The following is a 16,843-nucleotide window of genomic DNA, read 5'->3' as shown; positions in this document are numbered from 1 at the left end:
TGAATGGAGTCGAGGGGGGAGGTAAAGCGACAAGTGTAGCATCTCCTGAACAAAATGGTGGGGATTATGTGTAATGCTGAATCTGTATGATATCTATGTGCAATGTTTGGTAATAATACAGCAAATTAAACATTTGTAGATACATCCCCAAAACTTCAGGGACCTTTATTAATTACTTTGTCTTTACTTACAGGTTTGTTGATAATGGGGAGATGGCTGAGTCGTTTCCTTATCGAACAAAAGCTTTGTTTGCCTTTGAAGAGATTGACGGTGTGGATGTGTGTTTCTTTGGCATGCATGTGCAAGAGTACGGTTCTGACTGTCCTCCACCTAATCAAAGGTAAATTCCAGTTTAATTTTAGTTTTAAGTTTCAAAGATGCAGCATGTAAACAGGCCCTTCGGCCCCAGGTCCACACCAATCATCTAACACCCGTTCACACTAGTTCTTTGTTATTCCATTTTTGCATCCACTCCCTACAAACAAGGGGCTATTTACGGAGACCAATTAACCGACAAACTTGCACGTCTTTGGAATATGGGAGGAATCCGCTGGAGCAATCACAGGGAAAACATGCGAACTCCACAGAGGCAGCATCTGACGTCAGGGTCGAACCCAGGTCTCTGGTGCTGTGAATTAGTGGCTCTATCAGCTGGTAGAGCTGCTGCCTCACAGCGCTGGAGACTCGGGTTCAATCCTGATCTTGAGTGCTCCCCTTGACTGCATGGCTTTCCTCCAAGTGCTCTGGTTTCCTCCCACATCCCACAGACATGCAGGTTGGTAGCTTAATTGGCTGTGAAAATTGCCCCAAGTGTGCACGGAGTGGATGAGAAAGTGGGTAACACAAAACTGGTGTGAACGGTTGATTGATGGTCAGGCGTGATCTCTGGTTAAAGAGCCTGTTTCCATGCTGTTTCTTTAAACTCTAAAATCATGACTCAATTATTCTAGATTTTTAAAGATTGTAAACAAATTGAAGTGGAATGTCAGTTCGAAACTTCGCATTGCAGGGATTTAAATACATTATTAAATTGCTGTGGAAAGCCATTGAGGCAGCCAATGTGAAAAGATTCAAGAGATGCTCTGTTTCTGAGTTAGTGGAAATATGAACTTGCTGGAGCAGATAGTTTTTGCTGTAAAAATACTTTATCTCATTCTCTTACAATATAGTTTAAATTACTGAAAGATGAAGAATATTCTGGTTGAAGCCTGATTATTGGTTGATGGTCTGTCTTTCTGGTCTGTATTAGCTTTTTAAACGACATGTTTTTGTAATGTAACATTTAAGTGTGCTCTGATCATGTATGATTAATATTGATGTCCACTTTCTGTCTTGTATTGAATATCAATGATTTAACACTTCACAATAAAACAACCAGTGAAGGCAACTCTAACTTGAAAATTATTTTTGATGGTTTTGAAGATGCTAAACGGTTTATTTTCCATTACAGACGTGTGTACATATCATACCTCGATAGTGTACATTTCTTCCGCCCTCGATGTCTGAGAACAGCTGTCTATCACGAAATTCTGATTGGATACTTAGAATATGTAAGAAAGTTGGGGTAAGTGTTTACTAGGTGTAGCTGTGATTATAATGAAATATTCCTAGTCTATTTTTCATTTAACATTTGATCATCTTTTCGTTTTCTTGACATATTGGCTTTGCATCTCTATTTCCTCTCGGAGCTGAATTTAATGTATGGGTTTTATTACATTGCAAGTTGACTTAAGGGCCTGTCCCACTTTCACGACTTAATTCAAAACCTCTGCCGAGTTTAAAGGACCTAAAAAAAAAATCAAGATCGTAGTAATCTACAGACTCCTATGACCTTCCACGACTATGTTCACGAACTACTACGAACATGTCTACGAATTCCCACGACTATCTTGATGCCCTCCTTACGAGAAAAAGTTGCAATTTCTTTCAAACTGACCATTTTTTTAACTCATGGGCATTTTTTATCGGGCTGGAAAAAACGTCCCGACTTGCCTAAATAGGACGTACATGGTAAATGGTAGTGAATTGAGGAATGCAGTTGAACAGAGGGATCTAGGAATAACTGTGCACAGTTCCCTGAAGGTGGAATCTCATGGAGATAGGGTGGTAAAGAAAGCTTTTGGTGTGCTGGCCTTTATAAATCAGAGCATTGAGTATAGAAGTTGGGATGTAATGTTAAAATTGTATAAGGCATTGGTGAGGCCAATTCTGGAGTATGGTGTACTATTTTGGTCGCCTAATTATAGGAAGGATGTCAACAAAATACAGAGAGTACAGAGGAGATTTACTAGAATGTTGCCTGGGTTTCAGCAACTAAGCTACAGAGAAAGGTTGAACAAGTTAGGTCTTTATTCTTTGGAGCGCAGAAGGTTAAGGGGGGACTTGATAGAGGTCTTTAAAATGATGAGAGGGATAGACAGAGTTGACGTGGATAAGCTTTTCCCACTGAGAGTAGGGAAGATTCAAACAAGAGGACATGACTTGAGAATTAAGGGACAGAATTTTAGGGGTAACATGAGGGGGAACTTCTTTACTCAGAGTGGTAGCTGTGTGGAATGAGCTACCAGTGAAGGTGATGGAGGCAGGTTCGGTTTTATCATTTAAAAATAAATTGGATAGGTATATGGATGGGAAAGGAATGGAGGGTTATGGTCTGAGTGCAGGTAGATGGGACTAGGGGAGAATACGTGTTCGGCACGGACTAGAAGGGCCGAGATGGCCTGTTTCCGTGCTGTATTTGTTATATGGTTACCTGATGCCACGAGTACCTACTGCTAGCATAACGGGCCGCTGCGATATATCTACATCCTCCTACGGACTTGTTACGAACATTCTGCGAGTTTGAATCAAGGGGAAAACCCAGGAGAATTCGTGAATTACTCGTGAAAGTGGGACAGGCCCTTTAAGAAGATGATTCAAAGATAAAAGCAGTCAAATATAGTTTGTTGCTATATGTTTCAACCATGTGCGTTAAGTAGATGTATCTAGTTTTTGTTTTGTCAGCAACTGATGGGTTCATTAAAGAAAAAGTAACTTATGGCTCCTGGTTACTTACCAAAAAAGGGGGAAGTTGCCTAGTGCAAGTGCTGAGCTTCCAAACGGCTCCCTGTCTAACTATCAAGCAGGAATGTTGAAAGTACCCAAAGTACACATTCCTTTTGCGGGTAGAACCAACTTTTTTTTTTTGGCATGCATTTTTTTCCTCTGTATCAGAGCACGAGATCCTAATCTGGCTTTGCGCTTATTTTCATGTTTTTTAATCCAATCCAGATACACAGCTGGGCACATTTGGGCTTGTCCTCCAAGTGAAGGCGATGATTATATTTTTCACTGCCATCCACTGGATCAGAAAATCCCTAAACCCAAAAGACTGCAGGAATGGTACAAGAAGATGTTGGACAAGGCAGTGACAGAACGAATAATTCATGACTATAAGGTATTGTGCGTGGTGTTTATTGTCATTATAATATTGAGAGCTACTGATTTATCAGGATGCACATTTCCAGCCATGACTATTTCTACTTGTATTGTAGTGACTTTAAAATAGAAAAATCTCCTTTTGATGTTCCAGGGTCATAAGAGGAAAAGTTGGAACCCCAGCCCAGAGCTTGGTCAAGAATTTGATTAAATTGAATGAGAATTAAAAGATTACAGGGAAGGAGTTTGAAGAGAACAGCTGAAAGCTAGCTCATAAATAATGTGATTTTAAAACAAAATGTTTGGGGGCACATTAAAAAACAGAGGTAAAAACTGGGAAGATATTTTGCCATTCCTCCATCTTCACTGAGTTTAAACTCTATACTGAGCAACTCTTATCGGAGTTTCCATGCTTGCGGAGTTATGACAACTTAATTGCTTCCCCAAACACCTTTACCTGCTTAGCAGTCAATTTTGGGGTTAAGAAAACAATTGTTTATGCAGTGTTAACCATGTTCATTACTACTCTCCCCACCTTGAGTCCCATGCTGAGCCAGAGATGCTAAACAAGACCAGGGTATCGTTCATTTAGAGGCTTCTTGACAATCGGCCATCCCCTTGCACTAAATAACCTCGGCGGAGCTGAATAGTGGTTTTCCAGTTGACATAAATGCTGAGATTTCACACCCAGAACCCAGCCTCTTTGTCCATCTGGCCAACAGCCCAGAAATGAAAGTTAAGCTCTGTAACATTTGTGAATGTCTGTTGGTTCTGATATTGTTGCACTAAGGTTATTATTATTATTGATACAAAGGTGCACAATGATTAAAATTGTATCAGATCAAAATATTATTTAATCCATAATTAAATCCAAGTTCAGAGTTATGTCTAAGAAGGAACTGCAGATGCTGGAAAATCGAAGGTAGACAAGAGTACTGGAGAAACTCAGCGGGTGCAGCAGCATTTATGGAGCAAAGGAAATAGGCGACGTTGCCATGTCAATTGTTTTTATTGTTCTTATAACTCAGTCACTTTTGTGGTTAAAATAAATGGGCCCATCTTGGACAACCACTGTAAGTGTCAAGGGGTTTCCGGGCTGACTGCGTTTGATCTGGATTGGTGCTCCTTCCTCTGTTCTCATTGAGTTCAGTTTGGCTTGCTGCCTTTGATTCAAAGACATTGTATAGATACATACATGAAATAATTCAATCAAGCCTCCACATGATTAATTCAGTCAAACCGCACATACATTGTCTCATTGTCCTCGTTATTCTATTTCTCAATGCCATTTTCTGGTTTTGATGCTTTTTCGCTCTTGTCTCCACGCCTCTTGTTATCTTTGTTTCCACAATCTTATCTGGTGTAGATGTCCGGTTACTCTTTCACACTTTTTCTTACGTACCCTGTTGCAGCAATTTACCCAAAGCTCCAGCAATGATATTTTAGTTCTCAATGACAACCGGTTGTCTTACTTTTAAAAATGATAACTTTATCATTATAATTGTAAATTATAAAATTGTTACAATGTAAAATAAGATATTGTACATTAGATTGCAACTTGTAAAGTGACTAATCATGTAAAGGACACAGAGTGCTGGAGTAACTCAGTGGGTCAAGCAGCATCTCTGGAGAACATGGATAGATGATGTTTCGGATCGGATCCGAAGAAGGGTCCCAGCACAAAAGGACACCCATCCATGTTCTCCAGAGATGCTGCCTGACCTTCTGAGTTACTGCAGCACTTTGTCTTTTTTTTGCAAACCACCATCTGCAGTTCCTTGTTTGTGCCACTGTGATCTTACTAAACAATACAATGCGTGATTGAGGAACTTGCAATGTACTTTTCTCTCGCAGGACATATTTAAGCAGGCAACAGAAGACAGACTGACAAGTGCAAAAGAGTTGCCCTATTTTGAAGGTGACTTTTGGCCCAATGTGTTGGAGGAAAGTATCAAAGAGTTGGAGCAAGAGGAAGAGGAGCGTAAGAGAGAGGAAAATAACACTTCCAGTGAGAGCACTGATGTAAGTTGTGATATTCATTCATTATCAAAACCAGTGCACTGTGGACACCCATCAGTTGGTGCCCCAACAAAGGCTCTGGCCATGGAAAAATGGCGAGTGTGAAGTCGATTAAAGAAGGAAAAATGAAGCTTGAGAAAATAAATGATACCTCTTCCCATGTGCCCAAGTCTGGGAAATTACACTAGATCTGGTAGTTTGAGAGATTACCATCTGTTGAGCTGTTCTGGGGACTACAGTAATGCTGTTGAGAATTCCCATGGGGTCGAGTGCAAATTGTTACGGGCAACGAGTCTCCCTTTCTAGCATTGACTTTAAGTTTTGTTTTGTTAACCATTTGTTTCTGATCACAAAAAGTATCTCTTAAGTATTTCCAAATAGAGCTACTGAAATGTCTGAGCTTCCAGAATTTCTTCTCGCCTGATGTACTTGATACACCCGCTATCTACCCAAAGTTTGGTATTCGGGCAGAAGTGCCGTGGAACTTGGTGGGGTTTTTTATTGCGTTCCATCAAATGCCACAATAAACAACTGGCCTGTCTTAATATCCAATGCTCATTTGGAAATGAGTGGACTGTGTTCATGTTCACAGTCTGCAAGCTGACAGGACCAGCAATTAGCTACAGTACCTGTATTTTAACGATGGCATGCTGTTTGATTGTGAGATTAAACTGAATCTAAATTTGCTCATATACAGAGACACTAGTACCCCTGTAGTAGTGTCTGCAAAGAGAGTAACAGAAATATCACAAACTGGTTGTATGTGGTTACATTTGAGCAATGGTTCACATGAGTGACAATCAGAAATCATGTGTTGTCAATCTGTCCCTTCACCCAGGGAAATTATGTACCATTCTATCGCTGATCCAACGCATCTCACGGCCCTGAACATTTGAATACCCATTCCACATTTAAACCTAAATGGTTAAAATCAAAAAAGCTTAAAACACATGTTGAAATCATTGAGCCTCCTACGTTTCTCAACTAATTCTGATTTACCACAGTTAAACAAAAAGACGCCTTTCCGACAGGTCGGTGTCATATTTCGCATTATTAACGATTTTAGCTGCCCCTCTTTGAAAAGACTTGTCACTCAAAACTAAAATAAATCTCCCATCTTGGGCATTGCTGCAGAGATCGAAATCGAAGGATATACTGCTTCCCGAGCCGAAGGCATTTCTTTCTTAGCTTTGGGGGGGTTTGAGATACCACAACTAAAAGCATGCCGACTGTTTGACTGGGAAATCATTGCTTCATCATTGTCATGGAGATCTTGAACCAAGAGACTGCAGTGGCGGCACGGTGGCGCAACGGTAGAGTTGTTGCCTTGCAGTGCTAGAGACCCGGGTTTGATCCCGACTAGGGGTGCTGTCTGTACGGAGTTAGTACGTTCTCCCCGTGACCGCATGGGTTTTCTCCAAGATCTTCGGTTTTCTCCCACAGACTAACAGGTTAGTAGGTTAATTGGCTTGGTATAAGTGTGTGTAGGATAGCGTTAATGTGTGGGGATTGCTGGTCGGTGCGGACTCGGTGGGCCGAAGGTCCTGTTTGCGCACTGTATCTCTTAACGAAAAAAAACGCCCATTCTCAAGGGTAAATAAGTATGAAAAATAAAGGGGCTGTCCCACTGTACGAGCTAATTCAAGTTCTCCCGAGTTTCCCCTGATTCGAACTCGGAGAATTACGGTAATAGCCGCTCGTATGTACTCGGGGCTCTCGTGGACATTTTTCAACATGTTGAAAATCTTCACGAGCTTACCGCGTTTCCCGAGTACCTGCCATTAGCGTTACGAGCCGCTAAGTGACGTCCCGAGCTCCTACGTACATTCTACGTGCTTACCACGAGTTTTTTCTTTTGTTTTTATTTAACTCTGGAGAGCTCTTGAATTAGCTCGTACAGTGGGACAGCCCCTTAAGTGATGGTTATTTTGCATGTGAAATTCTATTCTGCAATTTACATTTTAAACCAACTGAACATCAGAACGCTGAAATGGAAGTTGCTTTGAGCAACCTAATCCTTGCTAGCACACATTGGTCCACTTAAGATGCAAAGATTAATTCCGGCTTTTAAAGTGTAAAACCACACTCATGGGTTTCTTAGGATTTCTAAGTCTGAATGTAATAAGATATGAAGCCTAGATAATGTTTTAAATTGTTATGTTCTTGTAAAAAGAACTACCATTGCACTTCCATAAAACATAACACTGGATGTGTCCTCTTTCTTGTATTCTTATTGAAAGTAAGTAACATTTATATTCATTTATTCAAAGCCTGACCAGCTATGATGATTCGCATTACCTTTTCTTGCATGAAAATGTCACAATACAAAGGTACTACTGCAGTACCTGTAGTATGCTCCCTCTTGCTGAACTCTGAGATCTGTTGGTGATTTTTTGGCATATGTTTCAGCTGTACTGTTTTAAACGGCAGCGTGTGTGAGGAGGTGATGGATATGCAAGACCCGTCTTATTGCCAGGTTTGCTTCACTTCTGCCCTGAATTCTTCCTGTCTGCTCCATTCGAGTGGAGAGCTGGGTTGAAGTGAATTTGCGTTTGATGTAACTTTTCAAAATTAAAATAAACATTGACATTTTGTAACTATCTATTTGCATCTTTCCAGGGGAAAAAGGGAGACAGCAAAAATGCAAAGAAAAAGAATAATAAGAAAACGAGCAAGAATAAGAGCAGCCTGAGCCGAGGTAACAAGAAGAAACCAGGAATGCCCAATGTGTGTAATGACCTCTCCCAGAAACTCTACGCCACCATGGAAAAGCACAAGGAGGTATGTTTCTGCTGTTCCTGTCGTCTTTTTGCGCGTAATTGCTGATTTTCTTTTTCATTAGTTCTGCATGTCTCCTTGTATCAAATAAAGAATATGCTGCCCCTCTGATTTCCTCCTCTTTCTGTGCCCATTAGATTTCTAAAGTATGTATCCACAAACCCTCCAAAGGTTAAGTGAGAAGACACCTGCATACCATGAACATTCATCGAAAACATTTTTTGATGGACAAACTATGCAGACAGAATTTACCACTGAGCTACTTTAGCTGCTTTGAACCAAAGCAATGGTGCTGGTGTTCCAGCTAGCCCCACTGTTTCCATATACAGTGCATTCAGAAAGTATTCAGACCCTTTCACTTTTTCCACATTTTGTTACGTTACAGCCTTATTCTAAAATGGATTAAATTCTTTTTTTTTTTATCATCAATCTACACACAATACCCCATAATAAAAAAGTGAAACCAGGTGTTTGGAAATTTTTGTCAAGTAATTAAAAATAAATAACTGAAATATCACATTTACATAAGTATTCAGACCCTTTGCTATGACACTCAAAATTGAGCTTAGGTGCATCCTGTTTCCATTGATTATCCTTGAGATGTTTCTACAACTTGATTGGAGTCCACCAGTGGTAAATTAAATTGATCATACATGATTTGGAAAGGCACACATCCATCTATATAAGGCCCCACAGTTGACAGTGCATGCCAGAGCAAAAACCAAGCCATGAAGACGAAGGAATTGTCCGTAGACCTCCGAGACAGGATTGTGTCGAGACACAGATCTGGGGAAGGGTATAAAACAATTTCTGCAGCATTGCAGGTCCCGAAGAGCACAGTGGCCTCCGTCATTCTTAACTGGAAGAACATTGGAACCACCAGGACTCTTAATAGAGCTGGCCGCCTGGACAAGATTGAACACTTTTGCCTGAATGCAAAGCGTCACGTCTGGAGGAAACCAGGCACCGCTCATCACCTGGCCAATTCCATACCTACGGTGAAGCATGGTGTTGGCAGCATCATGCTGTGGGGATGTATTTCAACGGCAGACACTGAGAGACTAGTCAGGATCGAGGGAAAGTACAGAGAGATCGTTGATGAAAACCTGCTCCAGAGCATTCAGAACCTCAGACTGGGGCAGAGGTTCGCCTTCCATCAGGACAACGACCCTAAGCACACAGCCAAGACAACGCAGGAGTGGCTTTGTGACAAGTCTGTGAATGTCCTTGAGTGGCTCAGCCAGAGCCCAGACTTGAATCTGATCGAACATCTGGAGGAACCTGAAAATAGCTGTACATCGACGCTCCCCATCCAACCTGACAGAGCTTGAGAGAATCTGCAGAGAAGAATGGGAGACTTTACTCAAATGCAGGTGTGCCAACCCTGTAGCGTCAAACCCTAGAAGACGAGGCTGTAATCGCTGCCACAGGTGCCTCAACAAAGTACCTCAACAAAGGGTCTGAATACTTATGTAAATGTGATATTTCAGTTATTTCTTTTTAATTACTTTGCAAAAATTTCTAAACACCTGTTTTCGCTTTTTTATTATGGGGTATTGTGTGTAGTTTGATGATAAAAAAAAAAGAAGAATTTTAATCCATTTTAGAATAAGGCTGCAACATAACAAAATGTGGAAAAAGTGAAGGGGTCTGAATATTTTCTGAATGCACTGTATAATGGCCAATGTTTACTTTTCTGTTGCTGTATGAGGGCATGTGTAGCAGTGATAGTCCCTGCATTAAAATAGATGCTCGGTTTTCATGCTGCAACAAGAAAGATCTTCCCCTGGTTTATCCCTTGAGGTTGAGAATGACTTGCTTCCACTTGAGCTCTGCAGTGGCTGATGAAGCCAATGTGGGACCTGCTGAGTCTACCGCAGGTAGGTGAGGAGATGCTTTGCTGAGAAGCTGAGTAGGTTGGGAGGTGAGCTCCTTCCACCATTTTCTTTGGGCTTCTGTGCTCCTGACAAATGGATTTGTGGCTCTTAATGCTCTGACATTTTAGGTCTGAAGTTCTCAGGACTCGGTTGAGATGTTGCATTTTATTTTAAGGTGGTTTTGAGAAAGTTGGTCATTTTCTCTTGTGATGGGCCTCAGAATAGACTGTCGTGAGGTTGGGCATATAAACAATGTTGGCCTGCTCATCAGGTAGCGAGGACTCAAATGGACATTGGTCCATTTATCCTGTTTGAGGATTTGGAAGGTTTTGCGGGGATAAGGTGGTGATATCTCTCTGGTGCTGTAAGTGGTGCACTACTCGGAAGCTTGGAGGGTGGGAAGGCCATGAGTTTAACCACAGTTTTAGGGTCACAATATTCAGATACTTTTCCTCTGTCAACAAAATTTATGATGGTCATTGAACATGATGCAGAATGTCATCGTCAGTGTCTGCCTCCACTGGGAGGAGGCTCCCGTACTAAGGGAAATGGAAATATTTTCCTGGGTCTTGTCCTGGATCTTTGTTGTTGGAGGGCGATGTTGTACAGCAGATGTGGTTGGCAGAGAGCCTTTCCCTCTGCAGATTTAACCATTAGGCCCATTCAAGGAGTTGAGCCATTGCCAATTTGAACTCCATTGGCAACCGATTGAGAGAAATACACTTACCCTCTGCACTTTTCAGACAAATTAATCTGTATGCATTGAATTGATTGTAAAACTTTCCACTGCACTCTTTGTTATAAATCTAATGTCTACTGCAATCTGTAAGGAAACTCTGAAAATAAATAAAAATAGACATTTGGTTGGACAAAAGGTTTAAATCTGTTAACTGCAAACAAAAAAAACAAACAAAAATTTAAATAGAATTAGGATGCAGTCTGGAAGTATTTAATTTGCACATGGGATGAACAACTGGAACTAGTTGAAGGTACACAAAAATGCTGGAGAAACTCAGCGGGTGCAGCAGCATCTATGGAGCGAAGGAAATAGGCAATGTTTCGGCCCGAAACGTTGCTTATTTCCTTCGCTCCATAGATGCTGCTGCACCTGCTGAGTTTCTCCAGCATTTTTGTGTACCTTCGATTTTCCAGCATCTGCAGTTCCTTCTTAAACAATTGGAACTAGTTGGTGTAATGCATTTCAAGCCATAATATAGTGCTAATTTGAGAATTATTTTGATAAGGCAGTAAGATGTCTGTTAGTTCCAGTAGTAGTGTCATCATCAACCAGTTAGGTACTTTGTACCTGTTACAAATTAAATAAACGTTCAGATTTTTATTTGGGTCTGATGATGATGTTTGGCTTGAATTCTAATTGTCTAATCGATCTTGTTCCGCAGGTGTTTTTTGTGATCCGCCTGATTGCGGGTCCCAACTCAAACTCATTGCCAACCATCCTAGATCCTGATCCTCTCATCGCCTGTGACCTGATGGATGGACGCGATGCCTTTCTCACACTGGCAAGGGACAAGCACATGGAGTTCTCATCGCTGAGACGAGCCAAGTGGTCAACTATGTGCATGCTGGTGGAGCTTCACAACCAGGGCCAGGATCGCTTTGTATACACATGCAATGAGTGCAAGCACCACGTGGAGACCAGATGGCACTGCACTGTTTGTGAGGTGCGGAATAATGTTAGTTTATTATTCCCATTTACTCTTTTTCAGTTTCATATTTGTATAGAATTATGTACTAACGCTCTTTTTATTCCTATATAAAAAATATCAATTGAAGCACAGTGATACAGCTGGTAGAGCTGCTGTCTCTCAGCACCAGGCACCCAGGTGCCATCCTGACCTTGGCTGCTGTGTGTGTAAAATGTACATGTTTTTGTATTGTATTCAAATTTATTGTATTCAAATGTATTGTCATTGTCTCAGTTAGAGACAACGAAATGAATTTCCCTTACAGGCAGTATCTGTGACCACGCGGGTTTCCTCTGGGTGCTCTGCTTTCCTCCCACATCCCAAAGACGTGCGGGTTTGTAACTTAATCGCCCTGAATAAAACTGATTGATTGATTGTAAAGTTGCCCCGAGAGTGTAGGGAGTGGATGAGAAAGTGGGCAACCATGGAACTAGTGTTAACGGGTGATCAATGGCCAGTATGGACTCGGTGGACCAAAGGGTCTGTTTCCGTCCTGCACCTTCAATCAAAATATATGTTTGGGATTATAAAACCAGGCCTTGTGGCTGCTCATTCCATTACTTAGATCAGAAATTAGATCGCATATGGAATATTTCACTAACAATTGCTCGTTCTTTTACCAATTTAAACTGTCTTGGTGTCAAAAGCTACTTGTTAGCTGTTCAGCCTTTCAAACCTCTTCCATTCTTTAAGCAATGGTTGATCTGTATCTTGGTTCCATTTATCCTTTTCTTGATCCACTTGATAATTTACCTTAATACCCCTTAATCAGACTTTTGACTATTTTAATTGCTCCTGTACTTTTCACCTTTTTAAGGCATGCAAATTCTGCCACCCTTTTTGTAATTGTTTACTTGTCGCAACCAGAAGGATTGCAAGTTCTCTGCAAACACCCACACCGATTATTCCTCAAGTATAATTAAATCACCATTAAACGTCCCAAATTCAAAGTAGCACAAACAAAATTTGCTCAGCCATAATCCAGTCCGATTGCTGTTTATGAGCAATTGAGAATAAATGATTTTGTACACCAGTTAAGATGCAGGAGTTGAACCATCTTGTTTTTCTTTGCCCTAGGATTATGACCTCTGTGTCAACTGCTTTAACACTAAAGGACATGAACACAAGATGGAGAAGCTTGGCCTTGGCCTGGATGATGAGAGCAACTCGCAAGGTTCAGAAGCTAGCACTGGAGATTCAAGGCGGCTGAGCATACAGCGTTGCATTCAGTCACTGGTCCACGCGTGTCAGTGCCGCAATGCCAACTGTTCTTTGCCTTCCTGCCAGAAGATGAAGAGGGTGGTGCAGCACACCAAGGGATGCAAACGCAAGACCAATGGCGGCTGTCCAATCTGCAAGCAGCTTATTGCGCTCTGTTGCTATCATGCCAAGCACTGCCAAGAGACCAAGTGCCCTGTGCCGTTCTGTCTCAACATCAAGCACAAGCTCCGTCAGCAGCAGCTCCAGCACCGTCTACAGCAAGCCCAGATGCTCCGCAGGAGGATGGCCACCATGCAGCGAGGCGGCGCCGGACAGCAAAGCTTGCCATCCCCGAGTGGCACTGCTCCCACTACACCAACAGGACAGCAGCCCACCACCCCACAGACTCCTCAACCCCAAACCCCAGCTCCACCACAGCCCCAGCCGCAGCCCCAACCCCAACCTACACCACCGTCTACCATGCCTTCCTACACCAGCATGGCTAGAAGTCAACCGCAGGCCCCTATACCTCAAGGCAAGCCGACTCAGGCAATATCTGCAACGCAGGCCACACCACCTGTACAGCCTCCACCACCAGCAGCTGCAGTGGAAATGGCCTTGCAGATTCAGAGAGCAGCTGATGCTCAGCGTTTGATGGCACAGCAGCAGCCTTTCCAACGGCCCGGCGTAATGAACCCCCACATTGCGCCCATGAATCAGATGGCTGGGATGAGCATGAACCCACAGCAGGTGCAGAGAGTCCCATCTCATGCTGATCAGGGAATGGGACCAGCGAGCATGCAGCAGGTACAGTGGGCCCAAGCTGGAATGGCCCAGAGTCAGCAGCATCCACAAGGAATGCAGAGACCAGTCATGCAGATGACCCAGCAAGCCCTGCAAATGAACATGCAACCCCAGCCGCCGCCACCCATGAGCCAAGTTACGTCAGGAGTGCCTCAGCCCAATCGAGGTGCCATTCCCCAGGGAGCCCTGCAGGACTTACTGCGGACTCTCAGGTCCCCAAGCTCCCAGATGCAGCAACAGCAAGTGCTTGCTATTCTCCGCTCCAACCCCCTGCTTATGGCTGCTTTCATCAAGCAAAGGGCAGCCAGGTATCAAGGAAGCCAGGGCCAGGCAGGCATGCAGGGGCAGCCAGGAATGCAGCCCCAGCCAGGGATGCAGGCTCAGCAGAGTCTTCAGGGACAACAAGTCATTCACGGCAACCCAGGCATGCAGAACATGAGCCCCATGCAGCCTGGAGTTCAACGGCCCAACATGCCTCAGCAGCAGCAGCAGCAACAGCAGCAGCAACAAAGCATAGGTGTGATCAATGCACAAGGACAGTCCATGAACATGAGCCATCCCAGTATGAACTCCCAATTCCGGGAGCTCTTGATGCGAAGACAGCTCTTGCAACAGCAGCAGAAGCAGCAACAGCAGCAACAACAGCAACAGCAGCAACAGCAGCAACAGCAATCGAGCCCTGGTATGGCTGCTGGAATGGCTAATCAGTTCCAACAACCTCAAGGTTCTGGTTATCCCATGCAACAGCAGCAGCAACAGAGGATACAGCATCATATGCCCATGCAGCAGGGAGCCATGGGCCAAGTGGGGCAACCCATGGGACAGATGAGCCAACTTCCGCAAGCAGGAATGGGGGCAGAGGGCACTTCAAGCCTCCACCAGGCCCTCCAGCAGCGAATTCTCCAGCAGCAGCAGCAGCAGCAGCAGATGGGTTCTCCAGTCCAGTCCAACTCCATGAGTCCGCAGCAGCACATGCTCCCTGGCCAGGCTCAGTCACCTCACCTCCAGGGCCAGCACCCATCCTCTCTTAGCAACCAGGTACGGTCGCCGCAGCCCGTTCCTTCACCGCGCCCGCAGTCCCAACCACCTCATTCCAGCCCGTCGCCCAGGATGCAACCTCAACCGTCTCCACATCATGTCTCGCCACAGACTAACTCCCCACATCCGGGAATGGTAGCTGCCCAGGCAAATCCAATGGATCAAGGACATTTTACAGCTCCGGACCAGAGTGCAATGCTTTCCCAACTTGCTAACCCTGGAATGGCAGGCTTACATGGTGCCGCCAGTGACCTTGGCTTGGGTTCTGACAACCCAGACTTAACAGGCACAAACATTAATCACAATACACTAGACATCTTGTAGCATTTTGGGAGCAAATTCTCATTTTTCGTCTTTACTTAGGGTTTTTGTACTGAAAAAAACAATTTTGAAATTTCTAGGGAGGACAATTGTCCCAGAATTCAACAAACTGCAATTTATTGAGGAAAAAAAAACTGAGGGATGATATTATACAAAGAATATATTTTTTGTTATAACTGGTCAACAGCCAGTCCTTTTTTTTGTTTTCCTATTCTGTTATTTCAATTGCAGATTGCCCATACCTACATTTTTTTTAAAAGGAGAGTTGAATTCATATTTTTATTTTCTAACTTCAAAGAATCTTGTAAGCATTGTCCATTAATGCAAAGCATTTCACAGCAAAAATACAGCCTGCGTTACTGTATACATTTGTTTATTTGACGACAGTGGATTACCATACCTCTTGTGTAGCCCCTTCTTCCCTTAATTTTTTTCATTTCTATACAAGGGTTTGAACAGAAATTTCAAAGTATTAATAATTTGTACAGGTAGAATGAGAGACTATTGCACAAACTGGCAGCTGCCAAATGTCCTGCAGATGTAGAATATTGTGGGGGTTTTCAGTTTAATGGTGACATTTTACTTTTTATTTTATTTTTTTTGGTGAGACTATCGAAGGATCCTTTAGAAAAAAAAACTGTGTGGCTGATTTTATTGAAAACATCCCTTGGTTTTTCCTCTTTCAGACTTCTGTGTAAAACTTGAAAATGGGCAAGCAGAAAAAGAGAGAAAACCTATCCAGAAACGTGTAAATCATGCAATTTATTGATAATTACTTATAAATATGAACTTTGGATCACTGTATAGACTGCTAAAATTGATTTCTTTCTTATTTACCATATTGTTGAATAAACTGTGTGCAACAGCGACACTGCCTGTTTTTAATGGATGCTCTCTGCATGTTATGGTGCTTCTCAGACGAATGTAAAACAAAATTGTATTTTCTTTTGGTGGTCTGGATTTGTAGATTATTCATCCCGTGGTCTTGTTGGTGGACAGCGAGCCCTAATCAGGTGATCTGCACATTCTTCTGGGCGATCTTAATAGGGCTGATGACAGAAGGCGGACATGTTGTAATAAAATCCTCCCCAAACGGTGTCCCTCCACTTATCACCAGGACTAGAATTTATTCCAACTATTCATTTTTAAGTCAACCTTCCCTAGTTTAAGGGGGAGGAAAAGGATCGAATTGCCAGTTTTGAGGAGAAAATCTGCTTTCAGAATCTGCATCAATACCGACTGGATAAACAAAGTTAAACGGGTTACAGCTATAATGTAAAGTATCCACTTAGCTCAGTCGAGTTGAGAATTTAAATCTAAAGTGATCCTCATTTACCTCGAGTCGAGTTGAGAATTTAAATCTAAAGTGATTAAATTATAATTGGGACGATGCAGTTTTAGTTGAAGCATTGTTGGAGGTGTTGCCTTTGGAGACGTTCTGCCAAAGCAATGTTAGAAGATGCCTGAGGAGAAGGGAGTTTACCTGTGCCCTGGTCATCCTTCAGCCATCTTCACTAAAATCCACGTGATTGTTAGCCTTCCAGCTCTTGTTCTCAGATCTGTTCCTGTACCACAGGGTGTTCTTAAAAATGAATCTATTGGTTGTGAAGAAAAGGGTGTCTGAACCTGTCCTCACTTCAAAATGTCCTCGGCACAATGTTCGGCCTTGTGTGTACTTTCTAC

The 16,843-nt window shown here is 42.7% G+C and overlaps 1 protein-coding gene across 7 annotated transcripts in view; it reads left to right on the top strand.

The window, feature by feature from the left end:
• Positions 1 to 16,029, top strand: part of ep300 (E1A binding protein p300) — an 82,983-nt gene extending 66,954 nt beyond the window's left edge. For 2 of the 7 annotated variants that reach the window (XM_033013254.1, XM_033013250.1), the window contains exons 25-32: positions 194 to 340; positions 1,451 to 1,564; positions 3,271 to 3,436; positions 5,272 to 5,439; positions 8,056 to 8,217; positions 8,352 to 8,360; positions 11,492 to 11,785; positions 12,875 to 16,029. In XM_033013254.1, the coding sequence (XP_032869145.1) occupies positions 194 to 340; positions 1,451 to 1,564; positions 3,271 to 3,436; positions 5,272 to 5,439; positions 8,056 to 8,217; positions 8,352 to 8,360; positions 11,492 to 11,785; positions 12,875 to 15,163 (3,349 nt within the window). In that variant the 3' untranslated portion in view covers positions 15,164 to 16,029. The remainder of the gene's footprint in view (positions 1 to 193; positions 341 to 1,450; positions 1,565 to 3,270; positions 3,437 to 5,271; positions 5,440 to 8,055; positions 8,218 to 8,351; positions 8,361 to 11,491; positions 11,786 to 12,874) is intronic. The other 5 variants (XM_033013256.1, XM_033013253.1, XM_033013255.1 and 2 more) reach the window with 4 other exon arrangements.
• Positions 16,030 to 16,843: the final 814 nt, after the last annotated feature.

This window comes from Amblyraja radiata, chromosome 38 (assembly GCF_010909765.2).
Source record: "Amblyraja radiata isolate CabotCenter1 chromosome 38, sAmbRad1.1.pri, whole genome shotgun sequence".
In the NCBI taxonomy this organism is placed as follows: Eukaryota; Metazoa; Chordata; class Chondrichthyes; order Rajiformes; family Rajidae; genus Amblyraja; species Amblyraja radiata.
This window is presented reverse-complemented; position numbering and strand designations above follow the sequence as displayed.